The sequence below is a fragment of the Pongo abelii genome, chromosome 11 (assembly GCF_028885655.2).
Source record: "Pongo abelii isolate AG06213 chromosome 11, NHGRI_mPonAbe1-v2.0_pri, whole genome shotgun sequence".
NCBI lineage: Eukaryota > Metazoa > Chordata > Mammalia > Primates > Hominidae > Pongo > Pongo abelii.
The window spans coordinates 16,936,087-16,958,188 of record NC_071996.2 but is presented as its reverse complement, the minus strand read 5'-3'; the positions used below and the strand labels follow the sequence as shown (position 1 = coordinate 16,958,188).

Below are 22,102 nucleotides of genomic sequence, written 5' to 3'. Positions count from 1 at the left end.
GGGCCTCAGGAGGACACCCCTGGGTCATGGCTCCCCAGACACCTCGGAGGCACCCCAGAATCCTAAGGGCAGCAGTCGGGTACTCTGCCCCCGGGAAGTGGGTGCCAGGTTCGTCTCCTGCCTTCTAGGTGAGCAGCTATTCCTGGAGCCAGAGCTGGTCATCCCCCACCGCCAGCACCGACTCTTCACAGCCCCCACATTCACTGGGAGCTTCCTGTCACCCTGGCCACCAGTGGTCACTGATGCCTCCTTCAAGGTGAAGAGCCACGTCTATAGCCTGGAGGGCCAGGACTGCAAGTACACCCCGATGTTTGGGCCCGAGGCCCGCACCCTGGTGAGTGGGTTGGTGGTGTCTGTCCTCAGGGCCCCTGGAGCCATGGGGCTGAGCAGAACCCAGGAAGTGCTGTGATCCAGCAGGAAGGAGGGAGGCTGGGTGTAGATTTGTCGCCGTATCTCCTTCCCCCGTTTTAGTAAAGTCTAATTTTTTCCTGATAACGAAGGCAGTGTTGGGAAATTTCAAATGTAGAAGATCATCCTTTAATCTTTAAAAGTCCTCTGGCAGAAGCCACTCCTCCTGACGCTCAGCAGTCTGGCTGTGCATTGCTCTTGGGGCTGCCTGAGTGGCAGCACAGGCCTGTCCTGCTGGTGACCTGCCCGCGCCTCCCTTGCAGGTCCTGCGCCTCGCTCAGCTCATCACACAGGCCAAACACACAGCCAAGTCCATCTCTGACCAGTGTGCGGAGAGCCCGGCTGGCCACTCCTTCCTCTCGTGGCTGGGCTTCAGCTCCATGGACACCAATGGCTCCTACACAGCCAACGACCTGGACGAGATGGGGCAAGACAGCGTCCGGAAGACAGATGAATACCTGGAGAAGGCCCTGGAGTACCTGCGCCAGATATTCCGGGTACGAGCTATGGGGCCTGCCCCACGGCCATCAGGGTCCCCTTCCCTGAAGGATCCACTCCACCCAGCCTGTGGTCAGCCACGTACCAGTCCCAGGCCCCACACATATGGACCCAGTGTTGTGGGAGGCAGGCCCACACCCCGAGCGTCATATCTGGGTCCCCTTGTTGCCACTGTTGTAGGCTGGTGGGGTGAAGACTGGTCCCCTCCCTTCATCTTGATGCTGAGGGCAGTGGCACTTCTCTCTGGCAGCTCAGCGAAGCTCAGCTCAGGCAGTTCACACTCGCCTTGGGCACCACCCAGGATGAGAATGGAAAAAAGCAGCTCCCCGACTGCATCGTGGGTGAGGACGGACTCATCCTTACGCCCCTGGGGCGGTACCAGGTGAGAGGCCCGTGTCTCAGAGGCGCATGGGCTGGGCCCTGACCCGTCCACAGCTCCCTCCTCCCTCGTGAGCAGAGGCCATCAGGCTCCTCTGAGTTGTGTGCGGGGCTGTGTTTTCTGACCCATCCCTGTGGCCTGGCTTTCTAGATCATCAATGGGCTGCGAAGGTTTGAAATTGAGTACCAGGGGGACCCGGAGCTGCAGCCCATCCGGAGCTATGAGATCGCCAGCTTGGTCCGCACGCTCTTCAGGCTGTCGTCTGCCATCAACCACAGAGTGAGTGGGCAGGAGGGCCGGCCTGGCCTCTTCGGAGAGGGTTCTAGATGCTCCTGCCTGGGGTGCAGTCCCGGGGTGGCCTGTGAGGGTGGGGTACTGCTGTCCTGAGGCCTGTGGTGCCACCACCCCACACCCCCGTGCCTCTGTCTGTGCTTCAGTTTGCAGGACAGATGGCGGCTCTGTGTTCCCGGGATGACTTCCTCGGCAGCTTCTGTCGCTACCACCTCACAGAACCTGGGCTGGCCAGCAGGCACCTGCTGAGCCCTGTGGGGAGGAGGCAGGTGGCCAGCCACACCCGCGGCCCCAGGCTCAGCCTGCGCTTCCTGGGCAGTTACCGGACGCTGGTCTCACTGCTGCTGGCCTTCTTCGTGGCCTCTCTGTTCTGCGTCGGGCCCCTCCCATGCACGCTGCTGCTCACCCTGGGCTACGTCCTCTATGCCTCTGCCATGACACTGCTGACCGAGCGGGGGAAGCTGCACCAGCCCTGAAGGTGTCAGCTGCTTTCAGAGTAGGCTGGAGGGATTTGCCACACAGCCCCACCCTCGGGCCTGAGAGGACCTGGGAAGCCCCTCCAGGAGGGAACACGGTCATCCTCGGGTTTCTGGAGTGGGGTTCCTGCAGCCGCAGAGGCATCTAGAGGAAACGCAACCAAGAAGGGAAGGCAGGTGGGCCCCAGCAAAGGAGTGGCTACCAGGGCTCAACAGCCACGCTCTGTGACAGCGCAGAGCTCAGCGCCGGCTTTTCCCTCCCTCTGCCAAGGAGTCATGGCCAAGCTAGCTCTCGGGGCCTTTTTTCCAGTGCCCATTTGGGTACTCTGCTGCACCAAGCTAGGGAGCCAGCCTGCCAACAGCCCCCTGGGCCTGGCCTCCCCACTGGCTGGCCTTGAGGTGGGCAGAGTGGGTTGTGGCGCCTCCTCTCCCTGTGTGGGACCAGGACGGTGGCTCAAGTCTCCACTCCAGGAAAGAATCAAAGTTTCTAGAGTTGTGAGAAAACTAGAGAGTGGCTCTCCTGATTCTTCGCTGTGGGGGGCATTCTTCATGTTCTCCCAGCTGTTCCAAGACTGGGCCGTAGAATTCCATGTTTCAGGAGCCTAAGACCCTCCCAGAGCCCGGGTGCTTCACCGCCAGACCCCCAGCCATTGAGCACATCACCCAAAGCAGTGGCCAACATCGCGGACCCCTGTGCCTTGTCACAGATGGGTGCTGGTCCTCAGGCGTTGGGGACACTGCTGGATCGATGGGGTCGGATTCTGCCAGTTTCTGCTCTGCATCCAAAGATGGTCAGAAGCATTCTCACTTCACTAACATCAAGTGCTCAAAGACATGGCAACCGTTCAATGGTACTTAAGTATTCAAAATAGACAACTACAGATTCTCTGACAGAAACCAGCACGGGGTCTTCACCTTCATTCACCCCACAGACGACACGCGAGGGAGAACAGCATCTCAGTGGTGATTTCCAAACCAAGCCTTCGTTTTCGGTGTGGGGTTTTGGGGGTTTGCTTTAATGTTTTTAAAATTGTAAATGTTGGGCTTTGTATTTTGATGTAAACTGAGAATAATGGCATTTTAGGGCCTGGGACCAAAAATCAAGCTTGTCACTCGACCATGGATCTGAATAAACCTGTCCTTGCTTCTGAGTCTTCTGGCACCTGGGCTCAGTCTCTAGGAGGTTCACCTGTACAGAGTCCCTGAGCACACGGGGGCTGCAGAAACAACTGGGCACCCTGTTGGCCCCTCCCCCCAGTGTCCACAGGCCTGGGCCTCTGGCTTCCTATGCTTTCCTCTCTCAGAGGCACAGTAGACTTTGCCCCGTCTTTACAAAAGATTCAAAAAGTTAGGCATGGTGGTTCACATGTGTGGTCCCAGCTACTTGGGACGATGAGTTTGGAGGATCGTCAGGGTCCAGGAGGTCAAGGCTGTAGTGAGCCTTCATCACGCCACTATACTCCAGCCTGGGTGACAGAGTGAGACCCTGTTCTCAAAGAAAAGCTGACCACCGGGAACATGTGCCGCCAAGTCTACGGCTTCCAGAAGCTCCGAGGATTGCGGGAGTTGCTGGGGGCTGAAATGTCTGGCCAGGAGCGGAGGGCAGACAAAAACGCATTGAGAACCAAGAACAGCAAAGCTGAGTGAGGGGTCAGGGTCTTGGTGGCTGGGACCTGGACAGCGATGGCCACAAGGCCAGCTGGTGCTCAGTGGCTTCTGCCTGAGGAGCGAGGGCAGCAGCGGGCAGCTAGGTTCCAGCCACTTCCAGGTAGGGGGGTAGGGACCTCGCCAATAAAATGGGATTTAAATTTTGCCAAGAACTCTCACTGTAGAGAAAATGGGACTGCTGGGACGAGAGCAGAAGCAAAATGCAGTTGGGGGGCCCGGCCAGGAGGCACTTGTGAGGGACTTCTGGGGAAAGACTGGAGTTGGAGCAACTCAGGGGAAGCAGTTCTGTCTGGGGCACAAGGAGGAGGGAGGCCAGGCTGGAAGCAGGAGCTCCTGCACATTCTTGTCTCCACCCCGGACGCTTCCAGAGTGGTTTGCCCTAACTGCCACCGCCACCGCCGCCTCAGCTCCTAGGATGCCCTTGACTTTTTGCCATTGGGCCATACTCCCCTGCTAACAGGCCAAATCCAGATGCTTTTCTGACCACGTGGCCCAGAGCCTCTGGCAGCGCAGCTTCAGGCTGTCCTGACACCACCCCTGCCCCCTGCACCTCTGCATCATCCTTGCCCCGAGACAATCCTGTTCCCTGGATCCCATTCGTGGCCTACTCCCTTCCACGACCAACACATTCTGCTGCTAGGATATACCAGCGCCTGAGGTAAGTCAGATTCTGATCATCTTGTGCAAGCAACTCTCAAGCAGAGGCCCTGTGCGGTCAGGAGAAATCTATACCTTTCCCCTTGGACATCCAAGAGCAAGTTAGATCCCCTAAAGGCCAGCTCTCACCAATAACCCTGACATTTCTAATATAAATGAGAGAGAACTCTCTTTTTTTTGAGACAAGGTCTTGCTATATTGCCCAGGCTGGAGTGCATTGCACCATCACGGCTCACTGCAGCCTCTAACTCCTGGGCTTAAGCAATCCTTCCGCCTCAGCATCCCAAGTAGCCAGGACTACAGGCATGCGCCACCGCACCCTGCTAATTTTTAATTTTTTTTGTAGAGATGGGGTCTCACTGTGTTGCCAGGCTGGTCTTGAACTCCTGGGCTCGAGTGATGCCACCGCCTCCGCATCCTGAAGTGCTAGGGTTACAGGTGTGAGCCGCCACGCTGGAGAGAGGACTCTTAATGTAGCCTTCACGGTAAAAATTAAGCTGGCTTCCCTGGACTCCCAAAACCAGAATTCCTAGCATAATTTTCTCAAGTCACAAGGTGCCAAAATATATCAAATTATTTCCCAGTCAAGAATTCCTACTTTTGGCCAGGCACAGTGGCTCACGCCTGTAATCCCAGCACTGTAGGAGGCTGAGGCAGGAAGAGCACTTGATGTCAGGAGTTTGAGACCAGCCTGGCCAACATGCTGAAATCCCATCTCTACTAAAAATACAAAAATTAGCTAGTGTGGTGGCGCATGCCTCTAATCTCAGCTACTTGGGAGGCTGAGGCAGGAAAATCACTTGAACCTGGGATGTAGAGGTTGCAGTAAGCCAAGATCGCACCACTGTACTCCAGCCTGAGTGACAGAGACTCCTCCTCAAAAAATAAATAAATACAAAATGAAAGTGATAAATTGGCAGCTGGCGCCAGGGAGAGGCCATTTCCTGATGGGCCACACCTATTTCACTAAAGTGTTAATTGAATGCAGATTCCAGGGAGAAGCAACTGCCCAGGCATGTGCATTAAGAGACAAAGCGGTGGAGTATGACCTTCGGGGGGCACCCCACCCGAAAACCTCAGATGGGCATGCATACAGTTTCCTAAACACACTGCATGTGCTCAGCTCCCAAGGGTAAGGAGGGTACTGAGGCTGCCCTAAGGGGCAGCCCACCCTAAGGGAAGGATCATGGGAAAGGGGCCAGTCTAGAAAGTCCTAGGATCAAGGTTAAACACCACACTTGACTTTCATGTGCCCACTTAGGTCTCTTCCAAGCGTATTTTCCTTTCTTTCCTGTTTTAAAGCCTTTTAAAATACACTTCCACTCCCGCTCTGAAACTTGCTTCGGTCTCTTTTTCTGCCTTATGCCCCTCAGTCGAATTCCTTCTTCTGAGGAGCCAAGAATTGTAGTTGCTGAAGACCCATTCGGATTCACTGCCAGTGACTTGGACACCTTCCACTGCTAACACTATTAACTCAGACACCTTCCACTGCTAACACAATAACACTTGGTTATTGTATTTGGAGAGTAAGTATGGTTTAAGGAGATGTGTATGGGTGCCAGGTTGACAAGGGGTGGACTTGTGATGGTTAATTCTATATGTCAACTTGTCTGGGCCACTGGATGCACTCATATCTGGCTACGCATTATTTCCTGGCAGGTCTGTAAGGGTGTTTTCAGAAGAAAGTGGCATTTAAATTGGTGGTGCAAGCAGCCATGCATGCATTTCTGGAGTAGCTTCCCTATAGCTTGCAGGAACCAGAGCGGGCAATAAGAGCCCCATCCTTCAAATACTGGGGATCTGTGCTCTGATTGATGATGGCTGCTGTTGATTGTGAAAATGCAGACAAAGAGGCAGGCAGCCACTGCTGCTATCTCCACTGCTATGTTTGCAACCTCCCTCCTCAACCCTCACCGCCTCCCTGGGGACACACCTTCCAGGAGGTTTTTATGGATCAGCACCTCCTCCTGCCTTCATTTTTCTTTTCTCCTTCTTGGGAATCAGATGTTTAGGACTAGGACATTCAAAAGCAACCATATACCAGGCACAGTGGCTCATATCTGTAATTTCAATACTTCTGGAGGCTGAGGCAGGAAGACTGCCTCAGCCCAGGAGTTTGAGACCAGTCTAGGCAACATAGCAAGACAAAAGAAAAAAAAAATTAGCCAGGCATGGTGGTGTGTACCTGTAATCCCAGTTACTAGGGAAGCTGAGGCAGGAGGATGGCTTGAGCCCAGGAGTTCCAGGCTGCAAGTGAGCTATAATCGCGCCACTGCACTCCTGCCTGGATGAATTTCTCTCCACTCAGGACATCCTCCCTCCCAGCAATAATATTGCTGCCATTCATTCCAGCTATCCATAAACCATAATTACTGAAAACATGTTGCCATGATTTTTTTGAACAACCTGTCATCTGTTAAAAATAATACAAGATTATATTTTATCTTAATTTATTCCTTCTCTAATGCACTTCCCTTTTTTTAGATCCAAATTTCCTATATCATTTTCCTTCTTTTTTTGAAACAAGGTCTCTGTTGCCCAAGCTGGAGTGCAGTGGTGCAGTCACGGCTCACTGCATCTCAGCCTTCTCAGTAGCTGGGACTGCAGGTGTGCACCACCATGCAGGCAAATTTTTTGGTTTTTTGTGGAGACAGGGTCTGGCTATATTGCCCAGGCTGGTCTCCAACTCCTGGGCTCAAGAGATGCTCTTGCTTTGGCCTCTCAAAGTGCTGGGATTACAGGCATCAGCCATGCACCTGACTTTTCATTTCTGTTATGTTTTTGACTTCTTACATTTTCTTTTTGTTTTTTGAGACAGAGTCTCACTCTGTTGCTCAGGATGGAGTGCAGTGGCAGGATCTCAGCTTGCTGGAAACTTCACCTCCTGACTTCAAGCAATTCTTTGGCCTCGGCCTCCTGAGTAGCTGGGATTACAGACATGCACCACCACGCCTGCCATTTTTTTTCTTTTTTTTTCTGAGATGGAGTCTTGTTCTGTCGCCCAGGCTGGAGTGCAGTGGCACGATCTTGGCTCACTGCAAGCTCCGCCTCCCAGGTTCACGCCATTCTCCTGCCTCAGCTTCCCGAGTAGCTGGGACCACAGGCGCCCGCCACCATGCCCGGCTAATTTTTTGTATTTTTAGTAGAGACGTGTTAGCCAGGATGGTCTTGATCTCCTGACCTCGTGATCCGCCCGCCTCGGCCTCCCAATAATTTTTGTATTTTTAGTAGAGATGGGTTTTCACCATGTTGCCCAGGCTGGTCTTGAACTCCTGACCTCAAGTGATTCGCCCACCTTGGCCTCCCAAAGTGTTGGGATTAGAGGTGTGAGCCACTGTGCCCGGCCAACTTCTCGCATTTTCTTTCTTTTTTCTTCTTCTTCTTTTTTTTTTTGACATGGAGTCTTACTCTGTTGCCCAGGCTTGAGGGCAGTGGCATGATCTCGGCTCACTGCAACCTCCGCCTCCTGGATTCAAGCAATCCTCCCACCTTAACTTTCCAAGTAGCTGGAATTACAGGTGCATGCCACCACACTAGCTAATTTTTGTATTTTTTAGTAGAGATGGGGTATCACCACATTGGCCAGGCTGGTCTTGAGCTCCTGACCTCAAATGATCTGCCCAACTCGGCCTTCCAAAGTGCTGGGGTTACAGACATGAGCCATCCTGACTGGCCTTCACATTTTCTTTAGATTATTTCTTAGAATGTGTACCTCTCTGTTCCCATTATCAGTCTGTAATCTCATGTTGTCCACTTTTTCCATTAGAGCCCTTAGCATATTAATCATAGTTGTATTTCATTTCTTGGTCTGATAATTCCAACATCTCTGCCATATTTAAGTCTGGCTCTGATGTTTGCTGTGTCTTCAAACTGTGTTTTTTTTATTATGCCTTGCAAGTTTTTGTTGAGGGCTGGTCATGCTCAACCAGTGAGAGGTAAATGGACTTTCTGTGTGAAGTTTTATGTTGGTCTGGTTAGGGGTTGCGCCATGTGTGCGGTTTGTTAACTGGAGGTGTCAGAGGCTTAAACCTCCTCTAGTGTCTTAGTTTTTGCCTCCCTGTTGTCTTTATGGTTTCCTAGAGATTTCTTGAATAAGCTCTGAGATGAGCAGTTCTTTCACTTGTATCCCCTGTTATTATACAGGAGCCCCGTTGATGTGGCAGTAAGATGTGGGGAAGGGGAGTCAGAGCAGTCTGGGGTTAGCTATGTTCCCTTCCTCCAGGTTTGTTGGTATCTGGCAAAATTACGATTGGCCTGGCTGTGATTTTTTTTTTTTTGAGGGCAGGCCTTGTAAAAAAAAAAAAAAAAGACTTACTTCTTTTTATTTTTATTATTTTTAAATTAATTAATTAATTAATTAATTTTTTTTTTTTTGAGATGGAGTCTCACCCTGTCGCCCAGGCTGGAGTGCAATGGCGCGATCTTGGCTCACTGCAACCTCCACCTCCTGGGTTCAAGTGATTCTCCTGCCTCAGCCTCCAGAGTAGCTGGGATTACAGGCGTGAGCCACTGCGCCCGGCCTCTTATTTTTAGGCAGCATCTCACTGTGTCACTTAGGCTGGAGTTCAGTGGTGCCATCATAGCTCACTCCAGCCTTGACCTCTGGGGTTCCAGCAATCCTCCTGCCTCAGCCTCCCGAGTAGTTGGGACTACAGGCACAAGCCACCATGCCCGGGTTTTTTTTCTTTTATTTTTTATAGAGATGGGGTCTCACTTTCCATCCAAGCTGGAAAGGATGCCTGGATACCATTTATTATTATTATTATTATTATTTTTTAGACAGAGTCTCTGTTGCCCAGGTTGGAGTGCAGCGGTGCGATCTCGGCTCACTGCAACCTCTGCCTCCCGGTTCAAGCTATTCTCCTGCCTCAGCCTCCCGAGTAGCTGGGAATACTGGCTCCTGCCACTACGCCCGGTTAAATTTTGTATTTTCAGTAGAGTCGGGGTTTCCCCATGTTGGTCAGGATGGTCACGAACTCCTGACCTCAAGTGATCCGTCCGCCTCGGCCTCCCAACGTTCGGGGATTACAGGCGTGAGCCCCTGTGCCCAGCCCTGGATGCCTTGTAAATCACTACTCACCCAGGAAGAGCCAGCGACAGGCCCCGCCCCCGCCAACCGCCTCGCGCCCTCCGTCGCCCGGTTTCCATGGTGACGGGGCGCCAGGCTAGGGCGGCCTGGCCACAGAGCCGGGGTGCAGTGGCAGCGGGAGGGTACCTGGCGATGGCGATATGAGCTGTGCGGGGGTGGCAGCTGGGACGCGGCCCCCCAGCTCGCCGACCCCGGGCTCCCGCCGCCGGCGCCAGCGCCCCTCTGTGGGCGTCCAGTCTTTTAGGCCGCAGAGCCCGCAGCTCAGGCAGAGCGACCCGCAGAAACGGAACCTGGACCTGGAGAAGAGCCTGCAGTTCCTGCAGCAGCAGCACTCGGAGATGCTGGCCAAGCTCCATGAGGAGATCGAGCACCTGAAGCGGGAGAACAAGGGTGAGCCGGCGCGGGGCCCTAGGCCGGCCCTGCCTCCCCAGGCACACTCAACACTGCGGCTCGCGCAGCCCAGAAACACAGCCACGAACTCCAGCACACGCCTGGGCTCAGGGGGAACACAGGACAGCAAGCCCGCCCTGGGTCCTGCCACGCTGAGCTGTCCCCTCCTCCCAGAGGGAGACCCGCGTGGCCCCCGGGCAGTGCCGACCCTGTCTGCCTGTCTGGTGGGGCAGCATCATTTCAGATGCTGACTCCGCCAGTCCTCTCCTCTCCAGGCAGGGTCAGACACACCTCTGTTAAAAACTTTATAGAGGGGGCCGGGCGCGGCAGCTCACTCCTGTAATTCCAGCACTTTGGGGGGCCGAGGCGGGCGGATCACGAGGTCAGGAGACCAAGACCATCCTGGCTAACACGGTGAAATCCCGTCTCTACTAAAAATACAAAAAAATTAGCTGGGCGTGGTGGCGGGCGCCTGTAGTCCCAGCTACTCCGGAGGCTGAGGCAGGAGAATGACGTGAACCCGGGAGGCGGAGCTTGCAGTGAGCCGAGATCGCGCCACTGCACTCCAGCCGGGGTGACAGAGCGAGACTCCGTCTCAAAAAAACAAAAACAAACAAACAAAAACTTTATACAAGGAAATGTGCCCAAGTGCGAGTGCGCAGCTCAGTGAATTTCTTCCAGCTAAACACACCGGATCAGGAGCAGGCATCCCCCCGCCCCCCACCCCGTCCCCGCTTCGCCTGTGCCCATGCTGTCCTCCGGCGGGGCCTTGCCACCTGCACCCTTAGCTGCTCCTCACCCCCACGCCCCTCCTTCTCCCTCCCTCCTCCCCCATCCCTCCTGCCCCGAGCAGAAGTAGGGCCCGCCAGGATGTGGGATGTGGCTCCACTCCTCGCTCCTGCTTCAGGAGGGCTCCAAGCAAGGGCACCAGTGCCCGCGGCCTCCTCTCCCGCCCCGTTCCCTGGTGCTGCCTTACCTGAGTGCCGCGTATCCCATCACCAGGCGTCTGTTTTGTCAGGACCTCCCTTCCTCATGTCTTCCTGAGCCTCAGGACACCCCGTTCCTCATGTCTTCTTGAGCCCCCACCCAGTCCCTGATGCCCACGGGATCATGACACCGCCATAGCCAGGGGTTCCGGAGTTCACCTCTGTACCCCTAAAGCCCACGTCCTGCCTGGCAGTGTGGACGCCCTCCAGTCATCTCAGATGGATGAGGCCGATATGCCGGGTGGGCTCTGCCTAGGGAACAGGCAGGGCCATTCCTGGCCTGCCGCCCACGGTAAAGGCGTGGTGGAGAGCGGGATCCATGGGGCAGGGCCCAATCAGCCAGTAGGGAGCCAGGACTCTCGAGCTCAGCAGCGGGGAGAGGACAGGCCAGGCTTCTTCTCTCAGAATGGCTGTAGTTTCACAAGTGCTGAGGAGAGCGTGTGCTTGCTTTCAGATCTCCATTACAAGCTCATAATGAATCAGACATCACAGAAGAAAGGTGAGAACTGGGCCCTTCAGTGCCTGATGGGATGCTCTTGCCACCCGGGGGAGCCCCTCCAAACTGTCCTTGCCCACCTGGCTGTACTGGCCCCTGTATGCCAACCCAGTGGGGACAGGTTCTGGGGGACCCGGCCAGATGCCGCTACCTCTAGCCGTGGCTGGACAATGTTATGCAGCCAAGCACAGCACGTGCTGCTCTCAGTAAGCCCAGGGCCTGAGGTCATTGCAGTGGGGAGGTCGGTACAGGGTGCTTCCCAGACCCTCCCTCCTCCAAGTAGAGCTGAAATGGGAAGGAACCCCTGGGACAGCCCCTGCCCTGCTAGGTCTTTGCCTCAGATTGCTGCTGTGGCCAGGCCCAGGATTTCCAGCCCCATGGCTCTGAGTCCTGACATGCTGGGGGCCCAGGGGCTCTGGACACACTCCATCCGGGGATCCCTTCCTGCCATCTGGGCAGCAACCATGGGGACAAAGGGAGGAAGCACAGTCCTGTTTCCTTGCCGCTTGTCCAAGGCACTTCCCCATTCTGACAGTGGCCCCCACCCAGCCCAGGATTCTGGGTTGTGGTCTCGAGCTCACTTTCCGTTATCTTTGGGGCCAGGGCTGACATCAGGAGGACATCTGACTGGTGGATGGAGCCAGCCTGGGAACATTGCAGCTGGGGCAGTGCCTAGGGCTCTCCCTTCCCAGGGAGACATGGAGAATGGGGTCGAGGGAGGGCCCTTCCCTAGTCGCTGTGGCAACTCCAGTGAGCTGTTCTGGGCAAAGTGTGGCCCAAGTCAGCAGCCCCAGCCCTGCAGTGCCGGGGACCCTGACAGGACACGGGAAGAGGCCATGCTCTCCCTTGGGACCTGCTGTTTCATGTGTCCCAAGCCCTCCTGCTTTCCAGATGGCCCCTCAGGAAACCACCTTTCCGGGGCCTCTGCTCCCTTGGGCGCTCGCTGGGTCTGCGTCAACGGAGTGTGGGTAGAGTCGGGAAGACCCAGCCCTGCCAGGCTGAAGGAGGGCTCCTCACAGACACACAGGCCAGGAGGCAAGCGTGGGCATCTTGCGGGCGGTAGCGCCGACACTGTGCGCTCTCCTGCAGACAGCCTCTCCACGTCAAGCTTCCAGTCTGTCAAGTCCATCTCTAATTCAGGTGAGCAGGCTGGCGTCCATGTGCTCACAGGGGTGAGTGCCCCACGGGGACTCCAGCCTGGATGGCCTTTAGGGGTGCTGACCAGGCACCCTCTGCTGGGCCAAGCTCCAGGATTTGGGGGTGAAGGTGCAGCTGAAAAGAGCCCTGCAAGCTGAAGCCACCGGGAGAGGATTAAGGGGGGGTGGGCAGGACCAGGGACCAGTCACAGGGCAGTAAGGCCTCACAGCAGGCACCCCAGGGCGGGGCAGCAAGCAGGCAGGAGGGGCCTCCCCGGGTGGCCTTCTAGGGAGGATGTACCCTGGCTACCCAGCAGAAGCCCTGCTTGGCCGTGTCCCTGCCACAAGCAGGCAGGACACAGGAGGGATGGCACTGCCCACGGAGCCCTGGGCTCATGGCACCTTCTGCAGAGTGAGCCGGGAGCAGAGAGCTTCTTTTCCCCACTCTGAGAGGCCGGGCATTTTCCTCAGCCCAGCCCTAACCCCCACCATTCCTGTGATGGGCCCAGGCGCTAGATGGGCCTTGTCCTTGCCGAGGAAACCCATGCAGGCTGGGTCCCAAGCCTCTCATGCAGTTTCATTTTACCCAAAATGGGGCCAGCTTCCACCATCTTGATTGTTCTAGAGTGTTCACAGACACCACCCATGGGCTTCACCCTCAGAACCTCATTGATTCCCCCCAGAACCCTCCAAGGCAGGCTTCCCTTTACAGAGGAGGAAACTGAGGCAGGGGCAGGGGCTTCTTAGGTACACACAGCTGATCCTGGAAAACTTGGGCAGTGACTGTTGGTGCCTGCAGTGACCGGCCTTGTAGGGTCTGACTTGCAGCCAACTCTCAAGGCAAGGCCAGGCCCCAGCCCGGCTCCTTCAACAAGCAAGATTCGAAAGCTGACGTCCCCCAGAAGGCGGACCTGGAAGAGGAGCCCCTACTTCACAACAGCAAGCTGGACAAGGTTCCTGGGGTACAAGGGCAGGCCAGGTAAGGCTTGGGTGTTCCTGGGGTGCAAGGGCAGGCCAGGTAAGGCTTGGGTGTTCCTGGGGTGCAAGGGCAGGCCAGGTAAGGCTTGCCTGCACCCTAAGGGCCCCATGACTACATTTACTAGGCTCACGCCCTGCAGTCAGCCAACTGCTCTGCCCCTAGCTCCAGGGGCCTGTCTCCAGGCCTCATGATAGCAGATAACGGCCACGCTCTACCCATCGGTGGGTGCTGTCTTCCTCCCCTCCCCTGGGGGTCCTGCAGAGTACCTGTGCTGACCTGAGCCCACAAGGGGGGCCAGTAGCAGCCCCTAAACCACTTCCTCAGAGAAAAGTAAAGTAATATTCTTACCAAGAAAAGTGAGTTGCATGCCTGCTGCCCCTGGCCACAGCCTGCCTTTGGAGGGCACTAGGCCAGCAGGTCAGAGCAGGACCAGGTTCTGGTGATCCCTGAGTTTCTGGGACTGCCCTGGGATGCTACAGAGTGCACACTTTCAGCAGCACAACCAGCAGGACAGGCTTCTGCGTCTGCACATCCCGAGACCAGGCATGGAGTAAGATGCCCCACTGGGTGTGGGGTCACGACTGAGAGCAGCCTGGCAGCTAGCTGGTCACCCACTGAAGCCCATCTGACCCTTAGGGCACCTTCAGAGGGGAGAGAGGGACAGGCCCCAGTCCCAGAGACCCCCACCTGGTGCCCCGAGCACCCTGCTCAGTGGGAGAGGGGAACCAGGCCCTCTTCCCCACATTGGCCTGGGCGCTGCCTGGGAAGGTATGCTGGGTGGGTGGTTAGATGCACCTGGGCAGGTCACCTCTGGCTGCTGCAATGACTGTTTCAGAAAGGAGAAAGCAGAAGCCTCTAATGCAGGAGCTGCCTGTATGGGGAGCAGCCAGCACCAGGGCAGGCAGATGGGGGCGGGGGCACACCCCCCAATGATCCTGCCCCTTCCCCTGCGAAAGCCCACCACACTTAAGCAGTGCGAAGTGCTCATCCGCGAGCTGTGGAATACCAACCTCCTGCAGACCCAAGAGGTGAGGCCCTGGGTGGTGGGGGTGGCCCTGGGTGGTGGGGGTGGCCCTGGGTAGTCTGGTGCCGCCATAGGCCCCACCATGCCCCTGCCCCTGCCTTTCAGCTGCAGCACCTCAAGTCCCTCCTGGAAGGGAGCCAGAGGCCCCAGGCGGCCCCAGAGGAAGCTAGCTTTCCCAGGTGAGTGCCTGGTACACCCCTGCCCCATCCCTGGGGGCCTATCCACAGCTCATTGCTGACTCTTCCTTCACCCAGGGACCAAGAAGCCATGCATTTCCCCAAGGTCTCCACCAAGGGCCTCTCCAAGAAATGGTAAGTCCCACAAGCATGGGGACAGCGGGGCAGCCCTGAAGCCTGGGCCCCAGGGAGGGAGTCGGGAAGGGAGGGTGGCGGCGAAGAAGCGGAGCTCGCTGAGGCCTCTCTGGGCCCCCGTGAGGGCCATGCAGGCCCCACTCCCTGAACACTCCACTCCCGGGGATGCTCACGGTGACAGTCCCTCTACCCGCCTCCAGCCTGCTTCTGAGCCCACCTGTGGCAGAGCGTGCCATCCTGCCTGCACTAAAGCAGACCCCGAAGAACAACTTTGCAGAGAGGCAGAAGAGGCTGCAGGCAATGCAGAAACGGCGCCTGCATCGCTCAGTGCTTTGAGCCACCCGCATCTGGTCAGTGCCAGGCCCACCAACCTGCAGCTGGAGACGGGCTCTCTATAGCATTTCCTGATACTTCCACTACTTTTAGGCCTGGCTAAATTCCAAGATAGATGACACTCAAGATAGATAAAGTACTTGATCTCCAAACTGACAAACTGTTTATTTTCTAGCTGTTATTTTGCTATTTGGCATTTACATAAAAGCACATGATAAAGTTGGTATCGCCTTACCTGTTGAAACTGAAAATAAAGCTTGTTTATTTCCAAGTTGTGTGCCTGGTTCCTCACTGGCTATCAGGCATTGCGTCCCTTCCCAGCCGCCGCTGTCTGCAGGGACCTGCCTGGGCAGCCCAGTCTTGCTCATCCTGGGACCTGCCAGCGGCCCTGGGAGAGAGGCATTGGCAGAGCCCTGCACATCCTCCCTGGAAGCAGGAGGGCTTTTCTGGTCCCCTGGCTGGGCTGGAGCTGTGTTCCAAACATATGATCACTCTATCTCTTGCCCAGACTGCACACTCCTGGGGGCAAGACGCTGTCCTCTCCTGCCCTGACACAGCACCGCAGACAGGGGGTCCAGCCAGGCTCGCCCTCCTCCTCGGAGGGCTGTCTTGAGTGCCGTGGCCATGCCCGCACCACCCCTTCTGCCACAGCACAGCCATGTCCACTGTTGGGGGTGGGGTGGCCAGCTTAGTGCCCACCCTCAGCCAGCCACACAGTCTTCCCAGGCCCACGGCCCCACTTCCTTGGCATTAATCTGAGCCTCTTCCTGCTTCAGGGAGCAGGAACTTTGCCAGGAAGCTGGGGGATGAACCAGGCCAAGGAATGGGACAGTGTGTCAGAAAGGACAGCCGAGGCCCGGGGGCTTACAGTATCCTAACAGGACAGCAGGCCCAGTTTCATGGAGCGGGGGACACAGTGACAAGTCCTGACAAACACAGGAATAACAAGATTATAACAATCACAGATGATGGGGTGGTATGCATTAAAAGGGGGGACTCTTGTCACCAAAGGGCTGCTGGCCGGTGCCCAGGGTAGTGGGAAACATAGGGAGGCGCTCACTGCACGGCCCCACCCACCGCCAGGCCCGCTCTCTCTGGGTGGCGCAGCGCATAGTGTTCTGAGGACGCGGGTCCAGAGGGCCTCACTCTTCATCCTTCACAATGGGGACACGGCCCTCACACGAGTGACACAGGGGTGCCAGCAGCAGGATCCCTCCTGCCCCTGCTCCCTGGGGGCCCCACAGTGCTCAGCAGGAATGCCGTGAGGGCTGAGGCCCAGCTGGTGGTGGGGAGCTGGCAGCAGCCATGGGCCAGCCCTCCCTCCGACAGGCAGCCTGTGCCCTGGACTTAGGGGCTTCCCTAGGGGGAGCCCCACCTGCCCAAAGCAGCGCAGCCTGAACCCAAAACTGTGAGCAGAGAATCCGATGTGTGTTTGAAGGGTTTCCTATGTCCTCTGTGTTCTCCTATAGAAAGGAGCAGGGGTGTGTCGAGCACACACAAGAAGCTCTAACAACACCCTGAGTGCGCACCCTCATGCTGCTGAGACGGACCCGGACCCTGGACAGGCCACGGCGAGCAGCCCGCTCCACCGCGCCTGTGGGATTTCATTTGGCAGATCCCCAAGGCAGGAGAGAAAAGGAGGAAAGCTAACCTAACTCCAGGCTCTCCATGGACGCCAACACCTAGAAGTGTCTGACAGGAGGCATGCGTCCTTGGCCCTGATGAGGCTTTGGGCCATCCCTGCAGTCCTGGCTAGGCAGCCGAGAGGCAGGCCTTGTGGATGCTCCCGGCACAGCTGTTGAGCAAGGTGGTAACCAAGTGCTTGTCTGGGAGCTGCAGCTGCTTGGAGGTCACGCAGTGGTGCATTGACCTGAGGAAGGGGTTGGTGCCTGCAACAGAACAGTGGGCATGAGCCTGAGGCAGCCGGCGCTGCACCCACGCCCTGCACACCCGGCAGTGCTCTGGGAAGTGGCAGCCCCAGGACTGGCTGAAGCACCAGGAGGAGCCCTGCATGCTGCCTGCCTGGCCATCGGGCTCTCCTCCCAGAGCCTCGTCAGTGAAGAACTGAATCTGAACGGGATTTGGAGCCCAGGGCTTTGCCTCTGACAACCTTGGGGACCCAGCCCTGGCTCTGCTGTGTGCCAGCTCTGGGCTCAGGGAGACTGACCCCTGTCAACATGACTCTCTCTGGAGCCACATCACCCAGATGGGGCCTTGTGTGCCCAAGCTACTGGTAGGACCTGTCAGCCCCGCTGAGCTCCCTGGTGGCCTCTGGGAAAAGCAGGGTCTGTCCTTGAGCCATAGGCTTTCTCACCCCTCAGCCACTGAACACAGGCACCCTGGACAGCTGACCTGACAGAAGATGAAGGGGCAAAGGGACACAGAGGAAGAGCAGAGACCCCTATCTCTCAGTTGACCACTGGAAAACCCGCTCCTGCCTGCGCAGGGGGAGTCAGAAGAGGGGAGGGAGGGGCCTGAGCTGGGAGGGGCTGGAGTGCACAGAGGCTGTCCCTGCAGCACTGGAAGCCTGGTTTTCCAGAATGACCGCTGCCTGCCCTGGGCCCCCAGACAGCTCCCTCTGGGTCTGCCCACCATACAGCCACTGCCAGTCCATCCACAGTGGACTCTGGGTAGGGGAGTCGGTGGGCACATGGTGGCACACTTGGGAGGTCCTTGTCATTTGCAACACACAAGGCTGTACCGGTGACCCAGACAAGTCCTGGCCTGCCCTGCCTCACAGCCCTGCTCCCGAACAGGACTCTTCACACCCCGGGAGATTCTGATGAGGCTTGTGGCAAAGCCTGGATGTCTCTCTGACTCTCGGACTTCCAAACCTGAAGCCCAGAGTGCCCTGCATCGATGGGTGCCCACAGGTCCTGCCTGCCACCTCTCTAGGGCCCCAAGCAAGCAGAGCCACATCTGTGTTGGGGAGGTGAGGGTGTGTGGGCTCCGGGGGTCGGGGCAGAGGCATGGCCAGTCTGTCCTGGGCCCGGTGTATGTGAAGACAGAGCAGACAGCCTGCCGGGACATGAACACAGGGTGGGGTCCGGACACTGTGCCCTCCGGCTTGGACCGCTGCTAGGCCTGGGGCTGCGGTCGGGGGTTGCTCTCCTGCACCAGGCTGGCCCTCCTGGACACTTACCCAGCTTGCAGATCAGGCGGATGGTGCCATTGTTGCTGCAGTGAGAAGGGTCCAGGTTTATCATGCACTTGGGGTCCAGCCTGGCCACCAAGCCCTGGAGCATGCTGGGGATGTTCTGCTGCTCATCATCCTCAAGCCTGTGCTTCCGGGTGCATACCACCGGGGCCTTGGGGAGGCAGGATGGTGACCACAGTGGGCACACATGGCCCAGGGCCAGGCAGCCATCCTCCGCGAAGCCCAGCCCAGCTGGATGTATGTGATGGGCGGGCTGTGGATGGCAGTCATGGTTGGAATGAATGTGCGGTACAGGGAATGGTTGAAGAGGGTGAGCGGATGTTGGCCAGGACAGCATCCAGGAGCTGCTGGCATGGGTACTGCTGTTTGGTCAGTGGCACCGGGGGCAGTGGGGGAGTGGGCTGGAGGCAGGATGGGCATGGTCAGCAGCCCGGAACCCGAGGGTTCCCCATGTAGGGGGCTTTCCCACCCCAGGCCCGTCCTCACAGCCAGATTCCCGAGGCCTCTCTCTCAGCCTCCACCCTTGTGCAGATAATGTTGGCCGATCCTGGGTATAATCCCCCATCCCCACAGCCTTGTCCTCCCCAGAGTCCCTGTCCCCTCTGGGCTGGGTGGCAGAGGCACCGATGGGGACCGCAGACAGAGAGTGACTTCTCCCACGTTCCCACCCAGTACAGCAAACCTGGCCTGGAAGAGGCCTGGTGGGCAGGGTCTCAGGTCAGGCCCAGCCCCTACCCAGCCACCCTAACCTTGAAGGCCCCTCCCAGCGGTGCTCCCAGGAGCTCTTGGGGGAGCCCCAATTCCCCCAGGGATGCCCAGGATCCCACTCACCACTGCCATGTCATTCTTGAGTTTTTTTTTTTTTTGAGACGGAGTCTCACTCTGTCACCCAGGCTGGAGTGCAGTGGCGCCATCTCGGCTCACTGCAAGCTCCACCTCCTGGGTTCTTGCCATTCTCCTACCTCAGCCTCCCGAGCAGCTGGGACTACAGGCGCCCGCCACCATGCCCAGCTAATTTTTTTTTTTGTATTTTTAGTAGAGACGGGGTTTCACCGTGTTAGCCAGGATGGTCTCGATCTCCTGACCTTGTGATCCGCCTGCCTGGGCCTCCCATAGTGCTAGGATTACAGGCATGAGTCACCGCGCCCTGCCAATATTTTTAAATAAAAAATTACAAAGCTGTTTTTCTTAAAATGTTACAATAAAATTGTATCTGTGTGTAAAATGTATCTATTTTATGTGTACGAGCGTGTGTGTGTGTGTGTGTGTGTGTGTGTGTGTTTGTGTGTGTGTGTGTGTGTGTGAGAGAGAGAGAGAGAGAGTTATGAATTAGGAAGCATATGTACCAAAACATTAGTAGTAGTTATATTTGGGTAATGAGATTATGACTGATTTTCACTTTCTTCTTTATACCTTATCAATCATCATCTCAAAATTTACAATCAGAATTCATTATAAGCTATTGTTTGTTTATTTATTTATTTATATTTGCAGTGGCGCGATCTCAACTCACTGTAACCTTGGCCTCCCAGGGTCAAGCAATCCTCCCACCTGAGCCTCTGGAGTAGCTGGGACAAATCAAAGTTAAGTCTTCTTCAGTTTAAAATAACTTGTTATAATTACGTTGTTTGCCTCATGGTAACCAGAAAACAAAAATCAATAATAGACACTCTGAAAATGAAAGCAAGCAATTAAAACACACTACCAGAAAAAATTACCTCACTACAAATAAAGACAGGAAGGAAGGGAAGGAAGAAAGAAAAGAAAGAAAGAGAGAGATCAGAGAGAAGAGAAAGAGGAAAGAAGGGATACAGAAGAAAAGAAAAAAGAGAGAGTAGCAAAACAACCAGAAAACAAGTAAAAAATGGCAGTAGTATGTTTTTACCCGTTAATAATAACCTTGAATATAAATGAATTAAATTCTCCAATTAAGACAGAGTGGCTGAATGGATTAAAATACAAGACCCAATTATATACTGCCTACAAGAAACTCAGTTCACCTATAGACATACATAGACTGAAAGTGAAGACATGATAAATGATATCCCATACCAGTGGAAACCAAAAAAAGCAGGAGTAGCTCTACTTAGATTATACAGACTTTCAGTCAAAAAAAGAAAAAAATGAAGATAATTATATAATGAGAAAAAAGTAAACAGCAGCATAACAATTATAAGTGCATATACAACCAGCACTCAAGCAACTAAATACAGAAGCAAATATTAACAGACCTTAAAGGATAGACTGCAATACAGTAACAGAATATCTCAACGCTCTGCTATAATGAACACCCCACTATTGTCAATGGACAGATCATCCAGACAACAAAACATCATCAGTTAAACTGTACTCTATACCAAATAGACCTAACATTTACACAGCTTTCCACTCCGCAACTGCATAATGCACATTCCACTGAATAGCATATGGATTATTCTCCACAACAGACTATGTGTTAGGCCAAAAAACAAGTTACAACGCATTTTTAAAAACTGAAATCATGGCCGGGCACGGTGGCTCATGTCTGTAATCCCAGCACTTTGTAATCCCAGTCTTTTCGCAAAGCCTTCTCCCAACTCCTGCTCACCTCCCTCTTTTCCCCCTCCATCTACCCCCTAGAATATTCCCCACTGTCTTTTCAGTCTTCCCCCCTTCCCACTTGTCCTCTTCTTTGCCCTATCCTGCTTGCCACTCTCTTTTTTGCCTTCCATCTACCCCAAACTATTTTCCCATTTTTTTTCCCAACTCTCTTTCCCTGCTCCCTCTCGTCACCCTCTTTCCTCCTTCTCGTTACCCTCTTTCCCCCCTCCATCTACCCAAACACTTTTTACCCACTGTCTTTTCTTTCTCCACCGTCTTTCTTTTCTGCCCACTATCTTTTTGCAAAACCTTGTCTTCCTCCCCCTGGCTACCCTTTTCCCTTCCCCCACCCGTTACCCTCTTTTCCCTTCCCCCACCCATTACCCTCTTTTCCCCCTCTATCTACCCAAAACCTTTTCTCCCCACTGTCTTTTCACAAAACCTTCTCTCCCTACTGCTCAACGCTGTTTCTCCCCTCCACCACCCTCTCTTTCCTCCTCCATCTACCCATAAACTTTTTACCCACCATCTTTCTGCAAAACCTTCCCTCCCTCCCGCTCCCCACCCTGTTTTCCCCCCTCCATCTACCCAAAAAGTTTTTTTCCCACCATCTTTTCCCCACCGTCTTTTTGCAACGCGTTCTCCTGCTCGCTATTCTCTTTTCCCTTTGGCACTAACCACCCTCTTTACCCCCTCCATCTATCCCAAAACTATTTTCCTCCTCTTACAGCTCCCGCCACACTGCCGTCTCGGTCGCGGTTACCACCAATCGCAGCGAGGCGAGCCACGGTGGAGCGGCTCCAGCCTCCAGCGTACGGCTGGTGATTACCCATTCCCGGTCCTCTAAGCCAGGCACTGAGCAGCTCCATAGGAAAATACGGGAACCTGGAAGAGCCTGACTTCCCTTCAGCAACAGTCATATACCGAAGTTATATAGAGGAGGATTCCTGACTGCATGTTCTGATTGGATGAGAAAAACCCTCCAGGGTTACTCGGATTGGACTTTATTATCATGTTCTGATTGGATGAGAGCAAGTCTAAAGACAACCAATCACAGCATGAAAATAAAGTCCAATCAGAGTAGAGGTTTTTCTCTCATCCAATCAGAACATGTAGTCCGGGAACTGCATGTGCGCAACCTGAGTACGTAAAGCATGCTGAGGCGGCGTCAGGTCATTTCAGGTTCTTCAGCTTTGCGTGTGGAATCCGGCCTGGCTGCCACCTGTTTCTGGCTGGAGCCCCGG

General features: G+C 55.3%; 2 protein-coding genes and 1 pseudogene across 13 annotated transcripts in view; 2 read left to right on the top strand and 1 right to left on the bottom strand.

Moving 5' to 3' along the window:
* SMPD4 (sphingomyelin phosphodiesterase 4) overlaps positions 1-3,204 on the top strand; it is a 29,620-nt gene extending 26,416 nt beyond the window's left edge. For 5 of the 6 annotated variants that reach the window (XM_024243000.3, XM_054548769.2, XM_054548770.2 and 2 more), the window contains 5 exons: positions 129-334; positions 672-905; positions 1,157-1,288; positions 1,436-1,564; positions 1,723-3,203. In XM_024243000.3, the coding sequence (XP_024098768.2) occupies positions 129-334; positions 672-905; positions 1,157-1,288; positions 1,436-1,564; positions 1,723-2,052 (1,031 nt within the window). In that variant the 3' untranslated portion in view covers positions 2,053-3,203. 6 annotated transcript variants of the gene reach the window in all.
* A 6,273-nt stretch (positions 3,205-9,477) lies between these two features.
* CCDC74B (coiled-coil domain containing 74B) lies at positions 9,478-15,392 on the top strand. Of its 7 annotated transcripts, none has more exons than XM_054549077.1 (8): positions 9,478-9,856; positions 11,297-11,341; positions 12,428-12,478; positions 13,315-13,453; positions 14,289-14,481; positions 14,583-14,656; positions 14,732-14,788; positions 14,989-15,392. In XM_054549077.1, exons 1-8 carry the CDS (start codon positions 9,607-9,609, stop codon positions 15,122-15,124), a joined length of 945 nt encoding a protein of 314 aa, XP_054405052.1. In that variant the 5' UTR covers positions 9,478-9,606; the 3' UTR covers positions 15,125-15,392. The 7 variants fall into 7 exon arrangements, 6 of the variants coding, with proteins under 6 accessions (XP_054405052.1, XP_054405049.1, XP_054405050.1 ...); XM_054549074.2 differs by having other exon boundaries at positions 12,230-12,478; XM_054549073.2 differs by having other exon boundaries at positions 9,509-9,856; positions 11,942-12,478.
* Positions 15,393-16,825: 1,433 nt separating this feature from the next.
* LOC100937172 (mediator of RNA polymerase II transcription subunit 15-like) lies at positions 16,826-21,778 on the bottom strand (annotated as a pseudogene).
* Between the last annotated feature and the right edge of the window lie 324 nt (positions 21,779-22,102).

Coding starts and splice junctions, on each gene's coding strand:
- CCDC74B (XM_063712660.1), top strand. CDS start 11,368: ATGGGATGCTCTTGCCACCCGGGGGAGCCCCTCCAAACTGTCCTTGCC. Junction 13,454..14,288: donor GGGGTACAAGGGCAGGCCAG/GTAAGGCTTGGG, acceptor TGACTGTTTCAG/AAAGGAGAAAGCAGAAGCCT. Junction 14,657..14,731: donor GAGGAAGCTAGCTTTCCCAG/GTGAGTGCCTGG, acceptor TCCTTCACCCAG/GGACCAAGAAGCCATGCATT.